A 24,772-nucleotide genomic window follows, 5' to 3' on the forward strand; every position below is an offset into this window, starting at 1 on the left:
CTTAATTCACAGCTGGAAAAATTTGAAAAACAGAAAGTAAAATTGGTAGAACTTCGAGGTGCAGGTAGGTCAGAGCTTGTGTAGGATACATATACAAAAAGGTCAATTTGCATTTGTTGCTGCACCCATTACTGCCATGTGGCCCCCGCAAGAAAATGTGGCCCTCGGGGTGAATATTCTCCCTTTGTTTCATACATGATATATTTACTTACATTGTTCATTTTTTTTTAAGATTAATTTTTATTTACATTTTTACAACGTAGCCTGCCCAGAGACCTATTCTCATATAGCTGACAGTTGATTTTATTAAGTATTTGCACAGCCTCAAGCCTCTTTCTCCCGCTCTCTATGCATTAACCTGTGGAACAAGGTTACCAGTCCAAGGTCATCTCACTCTGCGTGCCAAGGCCGGGATTCGAACTCGCGGAAAACCGTAAGCAGCTCTTTTCCGCGCAGGCGCCGTAACCACCTACGCCATGGAGCGTTCTGAGCATCCCCTCTCACCAGGGACTATTTTAATACCCGAGAAAGAGAACGCGGAGGGGAACAAGGTGAACTTCCTCCTCCTCCTCTGCCTAGAAAGTCTACCGAGAGAGAGAGAGAGAGAAGCACCTTCCTCCCCCCAATCATGTGATCACGGGGCAAGAATCCCAGGTGGTAATGACTGTGGGGCGCGAGAACGGAAGTGACGTCACCCCTCCGCCCAGGTCGCATGATGTGGCAAAAAAAGGGGGGGAGAGACGTAGCGCCGAAGTAGGCGGGGCTCAGGAGAGAGCGAGAGGGGAGGGGGGGCGAAAGCTTGGCTAGAGAAAGACACATCGAGAGAGGGGAAGAAAAAAAGTCCCTTCCGGTTTCGCGTATCCTTCCGCGCTTCTCATTGATCCCTTTGCGTGGGCGGCGTTCTGATCCTTCCGCCGCTGCGCTAATTGGCGGCAGGTGAGGAGGAGGATAAGGCGGAGGGAGCCGCCGCCGCCGCCGTGACTGTTCCTGCGCCGCCCGGCCGTTGCTCTCCCTTCCCTTGAGGAGGAAAGTGGTGTGTCCTTCCGCCGAGCGAGCGGCGGCTGTTTCCGGATCGCTCGCGGCGGCCTCCCACCGTCTTCTCCCTCTCTGCTTTCCCCGCCATTGAGAGCCGCCCTTGCCCCCTTTCCGGGTCCTTGGCTCGCCTCTCCGTCGGCTTCTTTTTTCTCACCCCCCTCCTCCTCCTCCTCCCGTGTTTCTCTTTTTTCCTGTGGAGAGACTAGGTCCCCCGCCCAAACGCCGGGCTGGAGCCCCAAAACCCCAACAACGCCTCGGGCGCCATGGCTCAAATCCTGCCCATCCGCTTCCAGGAGCACCTGCAGGTGAGTCTCCAGGAAAAAAAACCCGTGGGGGGGTGCGGAAGGGGGTCGTGTCTGTGGGGAATGGCTGACGCGGGAGGGTCAGGAAGGCCTGGGGTTGGAAGCGGGGCCGAGAGAGAGAGGAGGGGGCCCTCCGTGTGTGACAGTTTTAGGCCTTGGGGGGCAGGGGAAAGGGGGCAGCTGGAGGAATGGGGGCGAAGGGAGGTGCGTCCTGGGTTATGAGCTGGGGCAGGTGGGAAAGGGGTCAGGTGGAGGACTTGGGGAAAGGGAGGGAGCTCCTGGGCTTGAGGAGAAGGGGGGCAGAAGAGAGATTTGTGCGTTTGATTATTTAATTTCTATACAGCTTGACATATTAAAAACGCCTCTTAAGTGGGGGCAGAAACTGGAAGCAACAAAAGGCAACTTGAACAAAATATTACAAAAACGCACAGTCGCATATTTTTAAAAAACGTTACATTAATGCGGAGTTAACTGGTATGTGTAAATCAACATGCTTCCAAATACCAGTTGAGAGAGATAGGGCTGCTGGGAGGTGAGTGTGGGGGAAGTTAAGATTAAAGGACGTTTCTGGAAGGGGTGGCAAGCTAGTTGTTTGTAATATATATATATATATATATATATATATATATATATATATAAATAAATAAATGGGGGAGGCGTCTGTGTGATAGTGGAAGGGGGTGGAAGTGGGGGTGAAGCTAGAGTTAAAGGCGGTTCATTAGAGCCATGGGGAGGGGAGGCAAGTCTTTTTTGTGTGTGTGTGGTATGAATGAAGGATGGTCTTTGGTATAAGGGTAGAGAGAGGTAGCTGAGGAAATTGGACTAAAGGAAGTTCATTGAAGGTACTTGGGGTGGGTGTAAAGCAGGAGTAGTACTGGCAAGGTGTATTTATGTATGAAGGAGGGAGGGGACATCTGTGTGATAGCTGAGAGGGAGGACTGGTAGGAGGAGGCAGGAGAAGCTATGGTTAAACTGGGTTTCCTGAATAATGGCTGGGTGGAGGGGCAGAGGCCAGAGCTGCCTGATTGTCTGAGATAAATATGAAGGGGGGAGTCCTCTGTGGTGGTTGAGAGAGGACTGGTAGAAGTGGGCAGGGGAAACTATGGTTAAAGGGGTTCCTTGGGGGAGGGGAGGCATGTGTCTACATAATACATGTATGAAGGAAGGTTTTAATTCTTCCCTCTCTATAGAATACCCATCTGTGTGATAGCTAAGATGAGTGGAAGGGAGGCCCTGACTGAGATTAAAAGGGGGTATTTGAAGAATTTAAGGGAAAGCAAGTGAGGTGGGTGGGTGTTACACTGAAGGTCAGGATCATCAATGGGGGGAATAATGTGTGTGTGAAAGGGCTGCTGGAAGTGGGGAGGGGCCGACATTAAAGGGGGTATTTGAAAGAGTGGAGGAAATATGTGTGAGTTTGTGTAATGTATGCACACATGAGTGTTGTAGGGTCTTAGGTCTTGGGTACTCTGATTCTAGGAAGCCACCTGGCAGGCTGCTGGGAGTGGGGAGCTGAGAAGGCAGGTGACTGAGCATTAAAGGAGGGGTGGAAGCAAGAGGGGGGTGTGCCTAACTTTGCACAGGGAAGGAAGGTCATGGGGTTATCTGGAAGTGTGTGTAGGAAGCAATTTGTGTGGTAGTTTCGTCCTGTAAAGAGAGGGTGCTGAGAGTGAGGCAGCGGTAAAATGGCTCGGTTTAAAAGGATAGGGGTTCTCCAGAGAAGGTTAGGGGAAAACAAGTGTCAATATGTAGAGAGTAAGGATAAGAGGAGGCGGTTTTGTGATCTTCCAGGAGGAGGAGGAGGGAGTGATGCCATCTGTATGACAGTGTGGGGTAGGAAGTGTTGGGAGTGATTCCTTTGGGAGAGAAGGAAAGCCAGTTCTGCTAAATGAATGGAGTGAGTGAGTGAGGAGTTGAGGTGGTGAATGAGACCGAGATGGGGGCAGGGGCTTTAGAGGAGCTGGGAGGCAGGATGGGGACCTGAGGCATTTAGGTGGAGAACTGGAAGTGACTGGGAGTTTAGAGGCTTGCAGGTAGGGAGGAGAGAAGGCGGTCCTCAGATAATGAAGTAGGAGAGAGGGAACTGTTAGCGAAGGTGGCTGGGGCTGTTTGTGTGCGGCATTTGGAGGAATTGTGGGGTGGGCCAAAACCTTTTGGAGTAACAGGTGTTTCTGTATGGCATGGCATGGCAGGAAGGAAGATGATCCTGGAGTAACTTTGAAAGGGAGGGGAGGCCTGACTGTGAGTGGGATTATAAAGGCATTCTAGGTAACGTGGAGGAGATGGGGCTCCAGAGTAGCAACAGTAAGGTTTAAATAATGGAGGAGAGAAGAAGTAAAGGCAATTGGGATTAAAGTGTTTGTGTGTGGAGAGGGCAGTCTTGTTTGGAGACTAAGAGGGTGGGGTGGGTGAAACTTAGGGAGGTTCTTCAAAGTGGCTGGCATTAATGTTTGGGCATATAGTGTGGGTGGAAGTAGCCCTGGACTAATTTGAAGGGGTAGATGCACCTGTGTGAGAGGGAGGTGGCTGTTTCTCCATGTGATGGATTTGGCAGGGTTAGAAGAAAGAAAAAGCCAAGAGGAATTATTCTGATGCTTAATTGGGTGTGGTATACTTGCCTTAATGTAGATTAACTTGCTAGGCTAATACAGGGGCTTTCTGGGAGCAAGAACCTGACCTGCTGTGATAGGTCAGGGGGTCGATTGGTTTCTGGTTAATGATTTGTGTGACTGCTGACTGCAGAGTTGTTCTGGAAGAATTATGCGACTAGAGCTAGACAGGAGATGATGTGAGTGATTGATGATGTAGACTTCAGGGGGAGAGAGATCTGTATAATGGGTCAAGATTCGGTAATGTTGCAAATAACTCTGCAGGGGAAGCCCAAAAGGAATGTTGGGTATGCATGGACAGTTGAAGTGAGCCGATAATTCAACTGGCCCATGTTTCTTATGTTTTTCAAGCTCTATCCCGTGTTTCCCTTAGGGATCGTGTCCCAGCTGATGGTGAGAAACTGTAAGGAGTTTAAAACAGGAGGGAGCGGGAAGAAATGATGTGATGTTGTTCTAGGGAGGTCAAATAGCATCAGTGCTAGGGCAGTTGGGTTTGGTTGGCTTCCGGGGGTGGGTGTTAAGTTAGGCTGAACTTAATGACAAAGTATTTGGAACTAAAGGAATTCTGTGGTATGATGTGATAGGTAATCCAAGGTCAGAGGTCATAGTGGGACCAGGTGTGCAATATCCAGTCACTTTGAGGTGTGCATAAAAGGTAGAGAGAAATGTTGGTGCTGTGCGGCTTGTGGCAGGTAAAGAGAAGTGCAGGAGTGGAATCCAGGCGATTGGAGCTGGATCAGGGTCAGATGCATTTGAGGATTTCTTCTCTTTGTGATGAAGGTTGAGAAAGGCAGTACTCCTCTTTCTGTGGGTGGAGCTGAAGGTTGTAGTAGTGACTGTGCAGGTATCTGCCTACAAAGTGCACCCCAATCACTCCAGGAAATGGCCCTTTGAGTTCCTGAAGTGGAAGGAACAAACACACTGCTACTCTTGAATCACAGCTTTCCTAACTGTTGAAATAGCATTGCCTGTTAGGGGAAAGGTTATCCACTTCTACAGCAACATTTCCTGGCTTTACTCAAGGAACCTGCTGCCTTCAGTGTCTGTAGAGAAGTTGGGGGTGGGGGGGAGTGAGCAAGTAAGAGTTGCATTCCCCTGATGTGTAGATGCTGTCATCCGACGCATTCTTACATGTGCAAAGATGGCTCAGTGATGGTGAATTTTTCCCTGTACCTTGGTCGTTCACTTCCCTCCAAGCAGGCACTTCAAATTGCTTGAGCTCAATGCTCAATTATCTTAAAATTATCTTAATACTTCCTGTATTCACACTACTGCTTTATTGGGCTGGTTTCCCTCTGCCTTCTTGCCCGCCATTCAGATGTCAGCCTGACCTAAGATCTGTCACATGCAAACTTTGCATTGTGAAGGGGGAGCTTAGCTAAGTGGTTTCTGCTGCAGTTCCTACTGTTGCCACTTCACAAGAATAATATAATCCTTATTGTGTGGGCGGCGCTGGATCTCTGCCTCCAGTAGTGCCTACTGGGAAGTATGTGTGGCTTTGTAGGAGGGGGGTGAGAGGGAGGAAGGTGTTTCTGCCATGCTTTGTTCCTTGTTTGCCTGCAAATAATTTGGTTGAACAAAATGGGGAGATCACCTTGAAAAAGAAAGAAAATAAGAAAAGAAATTTGACAAGTGTTACTCATAGTACAGTGGTACCTTGGTTCTCAAACTTAATCCGTTCCAGAAGTCTGTTCCAAAACCAAAGTGTTCCTAAACCAAGGCACACTTTCCCATAGAAAGTACTGTAATGCAAAATGGATTAATCCGTTCCAGACTTTTAAAAACAACCTCTAAAACAGCAATTTAACATGAATTTTACTATCTAACGAGACCATTGAGCCATAAAATGAAAGCAATAATCAATGTACTGTACTATAAAATAAATAAAACAGTATTGTAGATGATAAAAATTAAATTTATTATTTTTTCTTACCTGCACTGATGATAGTCATTGTTTGGATGGGGGGCTTTTATCCATCTCCGCAGTCACACAATCAGTCAGTCAGTCAGTAGCTGAACTGGGATCCACAAAGTCACAAAAACAAATTAACTGAAAAAGCCTCAAAACAAAAAACGCAAAATAAATAGCAAAAACAAAAGCACACGTAAGCTCCAAATATTACCTTAGGACACTGCAATCGGAAATGGAAGGCTTGAATTACAATGGGGGGAACCACATTAGCTGTGCAACAGGAAACACAGGGGGACTCAAAACGGAGCATGTTCGGCTTCTGGAAAAAAGTTCGAAAACCAGAACGCCTACTTCCGGTTTTGCACTGTTCAGGTTCCAAGTTGTTTGTGAACTAAGCTGTTCGAAAACCAAGGTACCACTGTACTTGCAACTGGTTTTCAGATGTTGCATGTCTATTTTGAACATGTCTCTGAACTTAGTGGCAGCAAGAACAGATCTCTGATGTGAGTAGCTGTACTGTAAAAAGAAAAAATCCTAATCCTACTTCCTGTTGAGCATTGGCTTCTAGCCTCTTGTGTCAGGAAGAACCAGGCAAAGAAGCGATCGCAAGTCACGCTCCTGCGGGCTTCCTTGCTGCACAGACTTTTGGCAGCACAACCTGAGAGAGAGCCTTTGCACTGTTCCTCTTTGGAATTTTTGCCGAAAATGCACGCCCTGCAGATTTCTGTGACTCTTGCTTATATTGTACTGATAGGTTGCTTGATTTGCAGTTTGGCATCTTTAGAAAATCTGCGCTTGCAGCATAGGGCAGAATAGACTCTTGGGCATTCTCCCAAGAATATTGATCCTGCTTCTATGCAAGTTTCCCAGTATTTTCTGCCCCGCTCTGATGGGATCCTGGAACATGAGCTGCTGTGCAGCAGAGGAGAGTGATTCTTCATGGGTGGCACAACACCAGAGGCAACCTTCATCTCACCTCTTTACTGTTCTCCTGTACATAAATGGTTACTATCCACTCCTTTGGGGAAAAGATAGAAGCATGACACTTAAAGAGAATGTTGCAGCAAGGGCAAAACCTGCCCTCCTGCATCATTTTTTATCATACTAGTCCTTGCTGATGGGGATCCTGCCAGGTCATTTACTTTGCAGGCATTCCTTCTGTCATAATGAGGGGCTGTTGGTAGTCCTGGAGGCTAGACCACCCTGGTCCCTGATGAATTTTGGAGACCTGGTTGAAAACTCCCTTGGTTTGAGCTGGAGTTTGTACATAAAAGTTTTGCCTGAAATTTCCCTTAAATGTCACTTTGTTGATAGGCTTTAAGCTGCAGTGCTTCGATGTCATTATGGCTGTGGGAGAAAGCCGCTGGGTATTTCTCTCTTCAGGGCTGCCTCCTTTTGAACCTGGCCGGTCCTGGTTAATGTATGCAAGCAACTGTTTCTGGAAAATGCTTTTTGTGTGGTGCCAAAGTTCTTGCCAAGGAGACTGCATAGGATGATAAGGCAAAATGTAGATGAAATTGGCGAGAGGAAGTGCTCTTGCTCTGCTCAAAGTTATTGCAGCTGTTTTCTTTTGTTTAGAGGCCCTTCAGAAACCTGAGGTGGGGTTCCCCTTCAGGGGGATTTCCCTGAAATAGGGTGTAACTTTGCTTCAATCCTTTGAATGCTAAGAAGACGATAGAGAAGGAAGCTTGGTGTACACTTCTTTTTTTCTCTAAGACAGCTGACTTCAACTTGTAATAATTTAATTTGTTTGGCATTGACAAAAAAGTGGAGAGGGGCAATTTTTGCAACCATTTCTTTAGGAGTGGTCAAAAGGGTGCAAAATGTTATTGGGGCATCACATACTGTGGAGGTTTCTTTGCTTATACTGCATGTCTCTTGCTATGCTGAGGTTGATGCAGCACAACAAACTGGTGTGGTTTAATTCCTCCATTTACACCCCACTTTTCTTCCAAGGAACTCCTAGATGGGGTGCATGGTGTTTTAGGGTGCATGGTCTTCCCACCCAGGCATTGCCTAGACTGGACTTGGTTGGCTGAAACAATGCTGCCTTGTCTTCCATCAACCATGCAATGGGGAAGTGTTCTTCTCCCTCACCTGTTCAGAGTGGGGCAAAGTGGTTGGTTATGTGTGCTGTGATGTCACATCCACTATGTGATCTCTGATAGGCTGGGAGCTAAAATAGAAAGTGACACTGAAACAGCATGAAAGAGGCGAAAGATGGATGTTCAGACACTTCTGAACATCCATGAAAAAGAGATGGGATCCAAGGGCTTTGTGTTGCTTTGCATGTTTGGAAGGCATTTCTGATGAAATTAAACTTTATGGCGCAGAATTTAGGCTTAGTTCCTAGTATGTGGAAATGCTAACTTGGAAGGATGATGGGGTTCAAGGAAAAGGAATAGAAGCCGTCAAATAACATTTAGTGTCCTCAGGTGGGTGGGAATTTGCGTTAATGATTAAAAAAAAAAATTACATGACAACTCAGTGCAAGTTCATTAGTTGAACCTCAAGAAAAACAATGAAGGCTCTGAATTCTTAACATGCTAAGACTTCAGTTCTGTTCACACTTACCTGGAAGTAGATCTCAAGTAAGCTGAGCTTCATTTTGAATAGATTTCCATAGGAGTGCACTATAATTTTAGCATGCCCAAAGCTCTGTGCATTAAATACATAGGCATTGCCTAAGTTTAATAATATTGGGGGGGGTGTGATTGTGACCACAGCTTCTAAAACTACCCAGTTTTATGGGATGTTCATTGTTGCTACTGTGGAATGATTCATTTTTGGAAATAAAACATTTCTACTGAAAAGCATAGGTTGGAAATCTTTCTGCCCCACGTTACTGATCAGCAGTGCTATGACTGGTATCTGGCAGTAATACAGTTTAGCTCAGCTTGGTGTTTGATCTTGAACTTATTAGCTTAGTGAAAGCCTTTGGGCACCAGTTTGTTTGCTGAGATTGTACAGCATGTCTTCTGCGGAACACCCATAGGCTGCATAGGATTCTGGGCCATATTCTGTCTATACACTTGGTTTGTATTGGCCAGTTTTGTTGAGCCTCACTGTTGTTCTCTATGGCTTGGGTGGGAAAAACTGTGGCCCTCCAGATATGTTGTACTAAAATTCCCATCTGACCTGACCATTGGCCAGTCTGCTCCAGCGAAGGCTGCCGGTTCCCCAACCCTCTTGTACAGGCTGCAAGCCCTCCAAACACTTATTTGTTGTTACGCATTGCAGAAGAAAGCTACAGTGGTGCCTCGGGTTACAAACACCTTGGGTTACGAACTTTGCCCCAGGATGAGAATGGAAATCGCGCACCTGCGGCGTGGCGGGAGGCCCCATTAGTAAAAGCACGCCTCGGGTTAAGAACAGACCTCCAGAACGAATTAAGTTCGTAACCTGAGGTATCACTGTAGTTTGTTATGAATCTTGTCCACCATCTTTTCGCAGAAGAATCCCGGGAATATTGGAGTTCTCTGGAAACATAAATGCTCTTCATGTGGGAGAGCAGAGTTGAGCAGTCCATAACCCCCCCTGTATTTAAATTCTGCCCTCTGTTGTTTTGAGTTAAATATTTTTGGATTCCCACAGAGATGCCAGCATTGGTATCTGGGTTATTTTAAGCAAGGTATTGTCAGGTGCTGCAGGTAGGGTCTCCTCCATTTGCTGGATATCTCTGCCTCTGTTCGCTGACTGGTGATGCATTATTCAAGATGCAGGCTATGCGTGTCTGCCTCCTTTGAGCCTCAAAGTGACAAATGAAACCTGCATCCCTGCTCACTTTCAACATGGGCAGTTGGCTTTGGTAACCGTCTGTTGCTCTGGCAATGAAACGGTCTGTGTAAAAGAAAACTGGCCTCTTTTCCGCTGTGTACCTGCTGTGGAAAAACCTCTCCATCTGCATGTATACTTGGTACCTTCCTGTACATCTGCCTCCTTGTGTGGAGGAATATGTTGTTCATGTTCTGCAGAGTCTGTCCAGAACGGTTGTAGAAGTGGTTTGGAGATTATCATGTTGAACTTTAAGCTATTTTCGCTTTGCAACTAGAAATCTGAGAAGACAAGCCATTTATCTGGTTGCCTCTGACAAATTACCCCAAAAAACCTACCTACAGATGGATCAGGCAGGAAGCTCTTTTAATTTGTCTCCAGAGGATCCAATAAAATATTATAATGTTCCATCCAAGTCTCAGTCCAGTAGCCTCTTTTTAGCCACATTCATTACATAATTTCTCACACATCTAGTTATGAGGCAGAAAATTGTCTCTAAATGGGAAGAGGGTTTTATGCTCACAGACTTCCTGTGTGCCGCAAATGACTGACACTGACATGTGCAAGCAGGTAAACTAGATAAAAATTTAGTAGTTCAGTAGGTGACTGAATACTGTAACCTTAACTGAGTTGATTTATGCAGCAGGGAGCTTTAGGCTTATGTTAATACACTGGAGAGTTAATAATGACTCTTGAAACATAAGCAGTTATGGATTAAAGATATAAAAAACTAGGCTTCTAGAATGTATTTTTGTTTTCAGCATATGCAAACAACTCTGCACATCAGCAGAACAAAACATAACATATCAAGGAAAACAATATCCAGGGTTAATATTTGAGTTAATGATGAGTTAATATTTGAACTTCTACTCTTTGACAGTCTTGCAACGCTGTTATGAGTAAATAGAAAAATCATGACAATGTCTAAATGTCCAATTGAATATAAAACACATTACCGCTCTTGATCCATTTCCCAAGTCTTGAAGTCCTTTTCTTTGGTGTGAGTCTTTTAGAACACTGCCTACCTTTGCCCTCTCCCAAAGCCTTTGAAAGGCGGGTGCAAGTGCCATGTCCAAGCATTGTTGCTTGTTGAAAATCGAGGCTCTTTGAAGCCATGGGAGGGAAAAGCTAAAATACCTGCAGTACTTCATTAAACTGTGTTGTTTTAAATTGTTTGAATATTTTATATTGTCCTTTGGTAAATACTCTGAGGGGACCTTATATGTATTTCATGCTTCAAGAACATGAAATACAACTTACTGTTTATTATTTTTATGCAAACCATATGTCAAACCAAATACACCCAGTACTGGAAGGAAAGCTACCAGTTCCTGCCCCCTTTAGATTCCAAATTATAGCCACTTAGAATTTGGTTTACTATTTTTATATTTATATACTGGCATTAAGCAGTATATAAATAACTAATACAGTGATACCTCGGGTTACATACGCTTCAGGTTACAGACTCCGCTAACCCAGAAACATTACCTCGGGTTAAGAACTTTGCTTCAGGATGAGAACAGAAATCGTTCAGCAGCGGCCGCAGGAGGCCCCATTAGCTAAAGTGGTGCTTCAGGTTTAAGAACAGTTTCAGGTTAAGTACGGACCTCCAAAATGAATTAAGTTCTTAACCCGAGGTACCACTGTAATGGCTTTGCAGTAGTGTGAATTTATTGTAACAATATTTTTAAAACAATACTTCTAACATAACTGTGATTATTCTAAAACTTCATGAGTTTTTGTCTGTTTTACAAGCCCTCACCCTTTCCCCATTCATCCCTCAGTAAAAACCAGGGTTCGAAATTAGCGGGCGCCCTTCGCAATTTGCAACTGGCAACCAGCCTTTTGTAACTGGTGGAGATATCCAGGCACCACTTGCCTGGCTGGGTCATTCAGGGGGTCTTCAGGGTAGTGCAACAGCAAAATACCCAGGTTCCAGGAATCACATGGCTCCTGGCATTCCTATCCCAGTTTCTGACACTGGTGAAAACCTCCCACCCCATGGATTTTTCCAGTTTTCCTTCCCATATTTCTTAAAATATGGGCTTATGTGCCTCAGATTGCAACCTAGCTGTTCCAGAACCTGTCTTTAAAATGTGGGTGAAGTCTTGTCTGTGGAACTATTTGGAGTCAAAGGCTTTATGGGTCGTAGCCTTTATATTGCAGAGGAGGGCTGTGGGTTGGTCTTACCCTAGCTAGCCAAGGCCATTCTTGACAATATAGAGGCAAATCTCTATTCTGTCACTTGGCACAGAAAAGTTCACATTTTATTCACTTGATCTTGGTGTTCATCCCCTGAGTAATTCACAATGACATATGTCTTATTTTATGAGATCCTTTTATCCAAAAAGGCGCTCGCAAGAAGAGCTATGGAAAGTGAAAGGTACTAGCAGCAGGATCATCTGCCATCTAAGATTGCTGGCTGTGCTCTTCATGCCACCCACTTGTTGTGTGGTGGAACACATACAGGCATGTTCAGCGCCTTTCTTGCTTCTGGAGATCATCTAAACACTTCCTGCCTATTCTCTTACCTTCATAATATGACTCCCTATATTAATGACAGTCTTGTGGCACCTTAAATGACCAGCAGATATTGTAGTATAAGCCTCCCTGGTCCACTTCATCAGATGCATCACTTAATATTCTCTGTTGGTGGGCATGAAAATATACACGTAAGGGCATAAAGTGCAGAGATGTTATGCATCTGAAGTGAGTTTCAGTACAGGAAAGCTTATTTTACATAAAGTGTGTCTTCTAGAGCCACATTTCCTAACCTGGGATGGCCTTTAGATGCTGTTGGATTACAACAGCCTTTTCCAACCTGCTGTCATCCAGATATTTTGGATTCCAACTCTCATCAGCTGCAGCCAGCATGCTGTGCTGGCTGAGGCAGATGGGAGTTGGGAGTACGAAATATCTGGAGGGTAGCAGGTGGACAGAGGCTGGACTTTCATCTCCCACCTGCCCTGATCATTGGAGGTGATGGGAGTCCATCAACATCTGGAGATTTCCAGGTTGGGGAAGGGCGGCTTGAAGTGAATTAAGTAAACCTTGTTAGCTTCCAAAATGCTGCAGCACTCTTTGTATCTGCTCTTCCAATAGCTATCTCTGCAGAAGCTATCAACTACAGTGGACGCTTGGGTTGCGAATGTGATCCGTGCGGGAGGCACGTTAGCAACCCACAGCGGCATGTCAGCGCATGCGTGGCTTGCGATTCGGCGCTTCTGTGCATGTGCAAAGCGTGATTTAGTGCTTCTGCGCATGTGCAAGCGCCAAAACCCTGAAAGTAACCCGTTCCAGTACTTCCGGGTTTCGGTGCATCTGTAACCCGAAAACGCGCAACCTGAAGCGTCTGTAACCCAAGGTATGACTGTATATTAATGGTGCAAGTTGTTCACTGGGTCCAGTAATGCTTCTGAAGGCAAGTTGCTGGAAGCTACAGGAGAGGATTGTACTCTTGTGCTTGGGTCCTGTTTGCTGGTTGCAAGCTGGTGGCCCCTGAGAGAACAGGATCCTGGACTGGATAGGCCATTGGCCTGATCCAGCAAGCGCTTCTGGTGTTCTTATGGAAGCCACAGAAGTTAACAGGTACACGAAGCCAAAACGCATGTTGAGCTTTCCTAACGAAACAGAAGGTGAAGAGGAAGTGTGAAGTCAGGTGAGACCTGAACGCAGGCCAAAGTGGGGGCAGGCAGAACAGCAGGTGTGCAGAAAGGAGCAGAAGCAGGAATGAGAATGGGCAAAGAGAGAGGTTCAGAAAGAGACTCTTTCGAAAGGCAAGGAAGGTAGGAGCCCTTGTATGGTTCGGAAATCTATACCTTTGCCTGCAGAAGGTGAATTAAGTATTAAAAGAACTACATTGTCAAAAAAAGATAGGCAGTGCCATCCTCTTTCAGGAGGGAGTTAAAATGCATTTGTTGCAGCTTACACACAGAAGGGAATACAGGAATGCTTACACAATGTACCTTATATGGCGCAGTGTCAAACAAATAAAATAAATCCCTGCTCCACCTCTTTGACAGTGGCCAAGAGGAGGGTGGGGCATTGACGGGGCCCGTCCTGCAGTTAGGAGGTTCCTGCTTGTTCTGAGAATGGAGTTAAAAAATCTGGATTTTAACTGCTTCGTTCTCATCCAGGAAGAAAGTGCCCCAGGTTCCAAAAGTATGGAACATAGTAGGTTAGGGGAAACTTTCAGCGTGCAAAAAATGTGTCTACTGTGCAGTCTTTGGAAGATAAACATGTTGCAGGAGGACGGGGCCCAGTTTTCTCTCCAGTAACAGAACAATGGCCTGCATCCGGTTGTGTGCTATGAAATCTGGCGAAAAATGCTGAGAATGCAGCATTGTCACTTCCTCCTGGAAGGTGACAGCTCAGAGGCTTTTCTAGCAAAATACGCCAACTTTTCTCCTGGAAGAAACCCAGTGGCTTGCTGTTGTCAGCATCTTTTGTTCCTTAATTGTCATCTGCGGGGGTTAATTGATAGAAATGGCTTCCTTACACATTGGTCTTCATAATTCACTCTTGCCACAGCACTTCTAATGGCGTTTGAGGGAAATGGTCCTGGGCTCTTCAGCTTACATTATAGCAGGTAAAAAGCTTGGTGCTCCCAGGCTGGTTACATAGTGTTAAGCAAGGTGTTGCTCAAGAGTAAAGGTAAATGGAATGTAATTATCCAAATAGCAGAGTAGGTACAAAATGGCCTCCTGGGAGGTTAGGGAAACCTTTCTGGCTTTTAATGCATACTTAACAGCAAAACAAGAAAGTTTGTGTGTGTATGTGTCTGTGTGTGTATCACACATAGAACTTGTATCCTTCACCTTCTATAAAATATATATCCACAAGCATTAAGAACAAAAACCTTGATGCATCACTAGAATGAAGAACCATAAAATCTCTTTTGTTACACAGTGAACACTAAACACATTTTGGCCATGCTGCCTGGCATAATAGAACTATGGGACAGATCCACGCCATAAATTTAGACCCAGGGCTTTCCCCTAAATAATCCTGGGAACTGTAGTTTGTTCAGGGTGCTGGGAATTATAGCTTTGTAAGGAGAAAATGTAATTTCCGGGATTCTTCGGGAGGGGGAGCCATGTGGTTTAAATGTACATGTATGGTATAGACCTGCCTATTGTATGGAAGTGGTGTCACCACTTGAAAGCCTGACACCCTTGAGTGCTAGTGGAATGCTGTCTTTGTTGTCATCTTCTAGCGTGGGGCTGTCATCATACAAATACTTCAATTTTTGCCCTCTATATGGATATGGGTAATACCAGGCTTAAGTGGTGACAGCCACTGATTCACCAGGCGGAATAGGCTTATTCTTATTCTACTTCTGTGGTACTATCATAGTAACTGTGATAGTACTATGTACATAGTACATAGTACTATAGTACATAGTAACTGTGATAAAGGTAAAGGTAAAGACCCATGATAGTTAAGTCCAGTCGCAGACGACTCTGGGTCTCGCTTTACAGACCAAGGGAGCTGGCGTTTGTCCGCAGACAGTTTTTCTGGGTCATGTGGCCAGCATGACGTAAACTGCTTCTGGTGCAACAGAACACTGAAACCAGAGCAGCGCACTGAAATGTCATTTACCTTCCCACCAGAGCAATACCTATTTATCTACTTGCACTTCTATGTGCTTTCGAACTGCTAGGTTGGCAGGAGCTGGGACCAAGCAATGGGAGCTCACCCTGTCATGGGGATTCGAACTGCCGACCTTCTGATCAGCAAGCCCAAGAGGCTCAGTGGTTGAGACCACAGCTAAAGATCAATTCATGGTCACAACCTGTTTGGTGTATGTTAATGTGCAAAATACCATGTTTTTTAAAAAAAGTATATTAAGGAACAAGGTAGCCAGATTGGTATTAGCCTGCAGTTTGTAATTATGTGTGCAGTTGATAGCATTTTTCAAAAACCCTTTATGGTTAAAATAAATAAATGGTTTGAGATTTTCAGGGAGCTGAAGAGACAGATGAGGAAAATGCTTGGGTGCTGTAATAATAGCAGCTGCCCTTCAGTTCGCCTTTGTTATGGGATGTGTGGATCGTATAAAATAGGTCTGGAGAAATTTTGGTGGCCCTCCAGATACTGTTGGACTCGTACTGGCCAGCAAGGCTAATGTTGAGGGATGGAATGATAGGAATTGGAGTATATCAGCATCCGAAGGCCACAGATTCCTCATCCTGTCTGTTTGTGTGTGAGTGAGAGAGAGAGGGGACAGTACAGTACAGTGGTTCCTTGGTTCCCGAACAGCTTGGCTCCTGAACAAATGGGCTCCCGAACGCTGCAAACCCAGAAGTGAGTGTTCCGGTTTGCGAACGTTTTTCGGAAGCCGTATGTCCGACATGGCTTCTGCGGTTTCCAATTGAGTGCAGGAAGCTTCTGCAGCCAATCGGAAGCTGCACTTTGGTTTTCGAACTGTTTCGGGAGTCGAATGGATTAAGTTCAAGAACCAAGGTACCACTGTACTGAGCTAGATGGACCAGCGTGATTTGGTATAAAGCAGTATCCTATGTTCCAAAAAGGAAAAAAAGAGAACCAGGGAGCATTTGGGACACAGTCTCTTAAGATGGAGAAGAGATCAGCAGCTGCTCTTGATAGACATACTGCTGTGACCAAATGAGAAAGCCATGAGGCATATAGTCAGTTATCTTGATCACCAAGGATATTGTTTCCCTGGCTTGGGACCCATGATTCTTAAGATATGCTTGTGCAGAGCTTGCAGGCATTTGATAGAATCCTGGGCGTTCTTTGTTTCTCACCCTTAATTTGGAGGAAAAGTGTTTTTATTGATGGAACTTCAGCTTGCTCACCTGTGTGATGGATTGCAGTCGCTGCCTGCAGCTGTTTGTCCCAACACCATTGACCAAGGGTGTCTCCTGACATTGGTTCTGCAAAAAAATGACAGGATTGCTTATTCTAGCAGATGGCTATAATTAAGGTAAATCTGCCTTGCTTTGTTGCTTAAGTGCTGTGGCTAAGCTAGGTCTTTGCTCAGATAACTGTTACCATCTGCCACACTTTGGCCTGTTATAAGTAGCCAATGAGATTAATAAAACATGGATTTCCATAAATTTGTGTAGCCAGTTCAGCCTTTAAAAGGCTGGGAAAGAGAATAGAAGAGATGGGAGACAGGTGCAGATGAGATCTCTTTAATAATGTGATTTGTATTCCACACTTGCAACAAACCCCAGATAAATTGACTTGTGTGAAGCTAACAAAGTGTATACACCAAACTTAAAAAAAAAAAAAGGTGGTGCAGGAATCATACTCTTCCTTCAGAACAAGTGCAGGGAACATTTATCCTTCTAGATGTTGCCGAACTACAACTCCCATCATTCCTGTCCATTGATTGTGCCCTGCTAGGGCTGATGGGAGTTAAAGTTCAGCAACCTCTGGGAAGACTAAATGCTCCCCACACACCTGTTTCAGCCTAAAGAACCATTGTGTGCGTCTATAGAAAGTAGTACTCCTGGCAGATATTGTACCCCGCCCTGTGAGCCAAAACGGCTCTTAGAGCAGCTTACAAAAAAGAAAAAACCCAGTTCTGAGATGGTCCCTGTCCTAAGGTCTCAGTCACACAAGGAAAAAGGAACAGGAGGGAGAAGGGAAATGCAAGTTCAGGCAACAGTTCAAGTTACATTCACAGCCTGTGTGAGTGGAGGTTCTGACTGCTTTGCCCTTGCTAAAGAGCAGTCCTGCCCCAGAAGCACTTCTGCCACCAGACCACATTCAGTAGCAGATCTGATGAATCCCAGGACAGGGCAATTTCTGCAACACAGTACTTTCCTCAGACAAGTCCTTGGCCAAGTGGAGTCAGTCAGTCAATGAAGCACATTGAAAGTATGAGCGAGAATATAAAAAAGCGAAAGACGGTTAAGGCAGTGTTGCATTTCAAGGCAGCATATTTCATTTGAGCCTGGATAGCAATGCTGGTTTGGCACGGTAGATTTAGCGAAGGGAGTGGTGCATTACTAATAGCTTGTGAATGGTTACTCTCAGAGGTGTGGCTTTACAACAGAACTTGACGGCGCAGTTGTAGACAAGACGCTTGTGGGGAGCTGAAATGGAAGATAAGGCGTAGCAGTGCATGAATTAGTTTCCCTTCTCTCTGTGTTATATCAAAGTGGGCAGCCTACTCTACTGCTCCTGAGGCGTGATCTTTGAGGCTGCTCTCAGATTCTTAAGAAGCCTAGCTTTAAAAAAAAATAAAAATCAACATGCTTCTAGTTCAGGGGTAGGCAACCTAAGGCCCATGGGCCACAAGCAGCCCACGGGGATTGTTTAACCAGCCCACGAGCCGTCCCCAAAATGAGCCGCCTGCTTGGCGAGTCCCCGCGTGCTGTGCTAAAGTGGCGCAGTGCAGTGCTGGGACTCGCTTCCATGGCGCTGAAAATCGCGTCTGCGCATGTGCGGACGCCAGAAATCGCGTCAACGCAAATGCCAGAAATCGCGTGCGTACACACACGCACTCACACTCCAGCCCACGGAGGGAATCTCCGCTGGAGTGAACCGGCCCAGGCGAGGTAAACCCTGTGGACCTCTGTTCTAGTTGATGTGGTGACTCGTATGGGCTCTGCTTAGGTCCAGTAGACCCATGTTTGAGCTGGTGCAAGACTATGTATGAAGCTCACTGATGCGGCCTCTTAGAGGGACTTACCCACCTCCCGGGCCGGCAAGGATAAAACTAATTCTCAGTGGAATACAAAGTATAATTGTTTACCCTTTTAGCTACTGTAGTGTCTGACAGTGTGGTGGTGTTTTATTAAACACTTAATCTTCCAGTTAGTTTTATTGTTGTTTTGCAGTCAGCTTTTGTTTGTTTGTGAACCCGCCTCAGTATATATATTCTTGCAGTGAAAGGTGGTGTATAAATTGCTCTAATAACAGAACAATCTAAACCTCTAAAGCGGTTTACATAAAGACGTGAAATGAGCAATCTGAATGAAACTGTGTTTAAAATGTTGCAGCAGTCTTAATTTGGGGGCTGACGAGAATTGCTGTGTGAACTGAGGAAAAGGTGGTGTAGAGTTAGAGGCTGGGAAGGAGTCTTCTGGTCGCGCGTTGGATGGGGGGCACGGAAAACCTGGGAGGCTCACTGTATGGCTTGGTGTCTTCTGTCCGTCAGCCTCGCCTACCTTACAGGTTGTGAGAATTGGCTGGAGGGAGGCACACCATGTGTGCTGCCTTGACCATGGGAGACGAACACTATATCAATGCAGTAAATCTGCCCTTCATCTTTCAACCTGGCAGATCCAAAACCACAGCAAATGTGGCATGTAAGTCGCATTCACTTTGACCTTCCCTCTCACTCGGATGTGTTTTCTGATGCAGCTTTTAGCGCCTGCCCCTGTTATAGGTGCCCTGCTTCAGAGATATGGTGCTCCTGCACCGGAAACACCCTGACTATTAAAAATCTGATAATGGGCTTGATATCCTTGAAGCACAGCAGATGATTATCCCTGTGATGCAGATCTGAGATGGGTTTGTCTTGTCGTTGCCATACATTCCGCCCCCCCCCCCGACGATAGTCCTTGTTCTATATAAAAACCATACTTCCACGCCAGAGGCAATGAATGTTCTTGAATTTCTCCCCCAGATAGCAGAACAAATACAGCTCTTGTTTTGTTAAACAGCTATTTGTACTGCAGTATAAACCCATCAGAGTTTTATGTGGTGTAGCTTTGAATAGAACAGTCACCATTGGACAGAATTGAGCTATTGCCATTTCTGTGCTAGGGCCTACCCACTTACATCTAGGGAGAAATTTCAACCCGGTAAGCCTTAGAAATGTGTGCATTGTGGTAGAGCAGAGGTCCCCAATTGGGGGCCCCAGTTCTCTTTAGAAAATCTTCTAAAGGGTAGAAGTGGCACTGGAGACAAAATGGATGGGGCTAGAAGTAATTGGGGCTCTTACCTTTGCACAGTGGGTAACGTTCCAGCTAGGCAAAAGCCAGAGATGTTGGCACCCCCTACACACAGACGCACACTGCTCCCTGTCCTCCATACAGGCAAGCAGGAAGCATTGCAACAGTTCAAGGACACATTCAAGCCACAGAACTGTAGTCATCCTGGAGGATGCAGATGCAGAGTACGACTGGGGTGGTGTTGGCCTGATGAGGGGATGTGACATAGGGAGAGTCCTTGAGGGCCACATAGAGAAGCGTAAAGGGCCGAATTCGCCCCCCTGACCTTGAGGTTCCCTGTATCTGTTGTAAGGAGGAAAGTAACAGGATGGCTTTGTGGGGCGTGGGGGTCTTCGGTGTGTAGCCTCGCATGGGACTCCTATGGCTCCACAACGTAACTCTGCAGCCATTACAGAAGAGAAGCACAGGAGTGGCACACCCTGTCTTTATCGGAGGCTACAAGGAAGGACACAGCTGAATTGGGAAGGTGGAGCCTTTATTGTGGCGGATGAAATGCCACTGATAATAAGGCAGGGCGGCACACAAGGAATTCACACCCTCTTGATGTTCCATGAGGTTTTCACAGGAACGATTGTGAAGATTGTGAAAAGCATCTACTGCCCCCCGCCCCCAAGAACTAACCTTAAGGAGCAGAATAGAGAACTTTTATACTTCTGAAGGTGTCTGTGAAAATGGCTGGCTCTTGCAAAACTCTTGCTTCCAGTCTTTGCCCCCCTTATCTGGCTGTTGTGAATGAATCATTCTTTCTGGGTAGTTTACTACACTGTTGCACAAGTGAGGAACTGAAAGTGCACAGAGTCCTTGGGAAGAGCTCTGCAGAAGAGCTGTCCTTTCAAAAAAAGAGAGGAGCTAACCGTTCCAGGCTCTCTTGCTGGCTAAACATGGCTGTCTCTCATTTCCTCCCAAGGAGCTCAGAATGGCCTTCATTCGCTTTCCCCATACCTAGCTGCACTCCAGCTGCTGTAGGTCTCCTCCAGCTCCCATCACCCCTGATCATTGGCCATGCTGGCTGGAGCTTATGAGAGTTGAAGTCCAACAGCACCTAGAGGACATCAGGCTGGGGCAGTCTGATCCACTGCTCAGAGCTGGCCTGCTGTAGTGACTAAGACTGAAGTACAGATCTGGTTTGAATTACCACCTCTACCATAGGGTAGGTACCTAGGCAGAAATTCAGATATGAATGCTAGGAGCTGTGGCACCTTAAACCTAGGTTATGGGTGCAACAAGAATACATAGCTGAAAATGAACGAACTGCAGCTAAAATATGTTCATTTTTCACATGGTCTAGTCCTAGCCCTGATATTCTTAAGAGGGTCTCGTCTCTTCAGTCTTCAGAGAGTAGCTGGAAGTGGGGAGGCAGAAAAAGGTCCTCCTTTCCTTCCACTCTGCAGTTTTAATCTGCGCCCAGAGCTCAGAAACTGTTCACGCTAATGAAATTCCCTGACGCAAAATGCGCCTGGAACAATGGGAGTTTCAAATGCTGTACCTAGGTGGCCTTAGTGCAGGTGTGTGGAACCTTTGGCCCATCAGAAGTTGCTGGGCTGCAGCTCCCATCATTCCTGGCCACTGACCATGCTTGTGAGGGCTGATAGGAGTAGAAGTTCAGCAGCATCTGGAGGACCAAGAGTTCCCCATTCCTGCCTTCAGGGGACTGAGACCAAGAGTATGGCTTCCCATCTAAGAACATAAGAGCCTTCTGGATCAAGCCAAAAGCACATCTCATCCACCACCCTGGTCTCACAGTGGTCAGATAGGTGTCCTAATGAGAAGTGCACAAGCTTGTGTTTCCCAGCAGCTGGCGTTCAGAGGGGTTCCACATCTGTATTATGGGGATAATATTAATTTACTTTCCAGGGCTCTTGAAGCATTTTTAATTCTTTGGATCCTTGTGTGTACTATACAAATGTTAAGTATATATGCATCCTCTCTAGAACTCCTGAGGTAGAGAGGGCAGAGAGTGACTTGCTCAGGGTTACCCGTGAGCTTCCCAGCTGGTTAAACAGGGATTTGACTCAGTCTCTCCGTTATAAGATATAACAGTGCGGCTCAAACATGTTGCTGTTGAAAACGAAGCGTAGTTGTGTGTGACACACACACAGCCTCCTTAAATTTCCCTGTAACACACTGCAGAAGTGAAAATCAAGTCGAAACAGGAAAATGCGGTTTGCTTAGTAATTGCTGCTTAAATGGCTTTGCTTGAGCTCTGCCCATCCCTTGTGCAATGTTGTTAGTGTTAGCTTGGTCTCTTCAGCTTGGAGTAGTGGTTAGAGTGCTGGAGCAGGACTTGGGAAACCAGGGTTCAAATGCCCACTCAGCCATAGAACTGAGTGGATGGCCATGGGCCAGTCACTCCCTCTCAACTAACATACCTCAAAGAATTGTTATGAGGATTAAATGAGGAGAACCATGTATGTAACTTTGAGCTCCTTGGAGAAAAAGTTGGGGTATAAATGCATTCCTACTTTCAGGGGAGGGACATGGGTGGCGCTGTGGGTTAAACCGCAGAGCCAAGGACTTGCTGATCAGAAGGTCGGCGGTTCAAATCCCCGTGACGGGGTGAGCTCCCGTTGCTGGGTCCCTGCTCCTGCCAACCTAGCAGTTCAAAAGCATGTCAAAGTGCAAGTAGATAAATAGGTATCGCTCCGGCGGGAAGGTAAGCAGTGTTTCCGTGCGCTGCTCTGGTTCGCCAGAAGCAGCTTAGTCATGCTGGCCACATGACCTGGAAGCTGTACGCTGGCTCCCTTGGCCAATAAAGCGAGATGAGCGCCGCAACCCCAGAGTTGGTCACGGCTGGACCTAATGGTCAGGGGCCCCTTTACCTTTACCTTTACTTTCAGGGGACCATTTCCACATGGACTTACCTGTTGGGGAAGCAGTCCATGTTAGAGAGTATGTGTTTGTGTTAGGTTACACATTCATTGTATGCAGTGGGAAAACTTGTTTTTATTGTCTGGGAGTGGCCACCGAGACCATATAACACTGGTCCTGAAAGATCTTCATTGGCTCCCAGTACATTTCCGAGCACAATTCAAAGTGTTAGTGCTGACCTTGAAAGCCCTAAACGGCCTCGGTCCTGTATACCTGAAGGAGTGTCTCCACCCCCATCGTCCAGCCTGGACACTGAGGTCCAGCACCCAGGGCCTTCTGGCAGTTCCCTCACTGCGAGAAGTGAGGTTACAGAGAACCAGGCAGAGGGCCTTCTCGGTAGTGGCGCCTGCCCTGTGGAATGCCCTCCCAGCAGATGTCAAGGCAATAAGCAACTATTTTACTTTTAAAAGACAACTGAAGGCGGCTCTGTTTAGGGAAGTTTTTAATGTTTGATGCTGTATTGTTTTACATAATATTTGGTTGGAAGCTGCCCAGAGTGGCTGGGGAAACCCAGCCAGATGGGTGGGGTATAAATAATAAATTATTGTTATTGTTATCATTATCATTATCATCATCATCATCATCCAGAGTTTAAGGGTGGCATTCAATTAAGTTTTGCCCATTGAAATTAATGCACGTGACCAAGAGTCAGTGTGGCATAGTGGATAGAGTGTTGGATTAGGACCTGGGAGCCCGGGGTTCAAATCCCTGCTCCGCCATAAAACTCACTGGGTGACCTTGGGCCAATCACAGCCTCTCAGCCTAACCCACATCTCAGAATTGTTGTGAAAAGAAAACGGGGAGGAAGAGAACCATGTATGCCCTCTTAAGTTCCTCGAAAGAACGGTGAGATAAATGCAATAAGTAATATGCAAGTTAGTTCCATTGATTTTTGTTGGTCTGCTCCCAAGTACAACTTAACACCACCCAAAGCCTTTGTGCTTAGTTCCAGTTGTTGCAGAGGCGATTTAATTACATTTGAATAACATTGTGTCAGTACTGCCACTTTTTACACCCTGGAGCAGAAGGCCTTTTGGGACTCTCCATTTACTTTCCCAGGTACCTTGGGCTCTCAACACTCTGCAAGCAGGACCAGCAATTATATTTCCTATCCTGGTTTTGTTCCACAGCAACCATGCTTCACTGAATGATTGTGCCCCACCCCCCAATTCCAAAACCATGCAGGAGAAACATTTACCCGCAGGAATGAAAAACTAGGAAGGAAGCTTCTGTAGAACTTTCTTTTGCAATCTTGCTGGCCTTGAACTACAACACATTTATTGGGCTCCAAGACTTTTTTTAAAAAAAGATTCCTACAGTTCAGTGCTGACCTTGAAACTCGTTCACGTGCATAATGCTCTGTTTCTCTCTCTATCTACAGTGGTGCCCCGCAAGACGAATGCCTCGCAAAACGAAAAACGCGCAAGACAAAAGGGTTTTTCGGTTTTTGCGTCGCTTCGCTAGACGATTTTCCCTATGGGCTTGCTTCGCAAGACCAAACGTCTTGCGAGTTCTTGCGAGTTTGTTTCCTTGTTTTCTTAAAGCCGCTAAGCCGTTAATAGCCGCTAAACCGTTAATAGCCGCTAAGCTTAATTTCCTCTTGCGAGGCACCACTGTAATTGGAGACCCTGCATTCTTTGTAGATGGGACCTGGGCAAACAAAAAGCAACAAACTAATTGGCCAGGGTGGTTGCCCTGTTTGCATCAGGCACATGAGGCTTCTGTTGCACAACCCTTTTTAGCTCTCCCTGCAAATCCCACTTGCCATAGGGCCAGTTGCTGGTGCAACACACTGGTGCAAACATCATGGCCAAACATATCCCTCAAAGAATCAGTTAGTAGCCGCTGAAGAAGAGGCCTTAGTGTCGTAACCCCCGCAGCGTTTCCTCCGGCTGTTCAACAAGCGTTGCTGCAATGCCCACTTCTGCACCCAGCCTTCTCTTAAAACCCTTCCATGTTGGCCTAGCTTTCTAGGCACTAATTTGCATGCTTTGTTCATGCCTTTGAAGAAAAACTGGCTTGCTGTCATCTTAAGACCTTGGGACCTGGCAGCTGTTTTCATGAGCTGAATAGAAATGGCTGTTTGGTCGTATTCTGGTGTGTGGAAGTGGAGCACTATGGTCTAGACCAGGCATAGGCAGATGTTTTGGACTACAATTCCCATCATCCCTCACCACTGGTCCTGTTAGCTAAGGATCATGGGAGTTGTAGGCCAAAACATCTGGAGGGCCGAAGGTTGCCTATGCCTGGTCTAGACCAGCCTTCTCCTAACCTGGTGCCTTCCTGATGCTGTTGGTTTCCAACAACTCCCATCAGCCTCAGCCAGCAATGGCCCAC

General features: G+C 46.1%; 1 protein-coding gene across 2 annotated transcripts in view; it reads left to right on the forward strand.

The window, feature by feature from the left end:
* The first annotated feature begins 711 nt into the window (after positions 1-711).
* CLTC (clathrin heavy chain) overlaps positions 712-24,772 on the forward strand; it is a 74,437-nt gene continuing 50,376 nt past the window's right edge. The window contains exon 1 of one of the 2 annotated variants that reach the window (XM_083587378.1): positions 712-1,340. In XM_083587378.1, coding sequence (XP_083443504.1) covers positions 1,299-1,340 — 42 coding nt within the window. In that variant the 5' untranslated portion in view covers positions 712-1,298. The remainder of the gene's footprint in view (positions 1,341-24,772) is intronic. The other variant, XM_083587377.1, reaches the window with a different exon arrangement.

This window comes from Podarcis filfolensis (genome assembly GCF_964270895.1).
Source record: "Podarcis filfolensis genome assembly, chromosome: 15".
Classification (NCBI taxonomy): Eukaryota; Metazoa; Chordata; class Lepidosauria; order Squamata; family Lacertidae; genus Podarcis; species Podarcis filfolensis.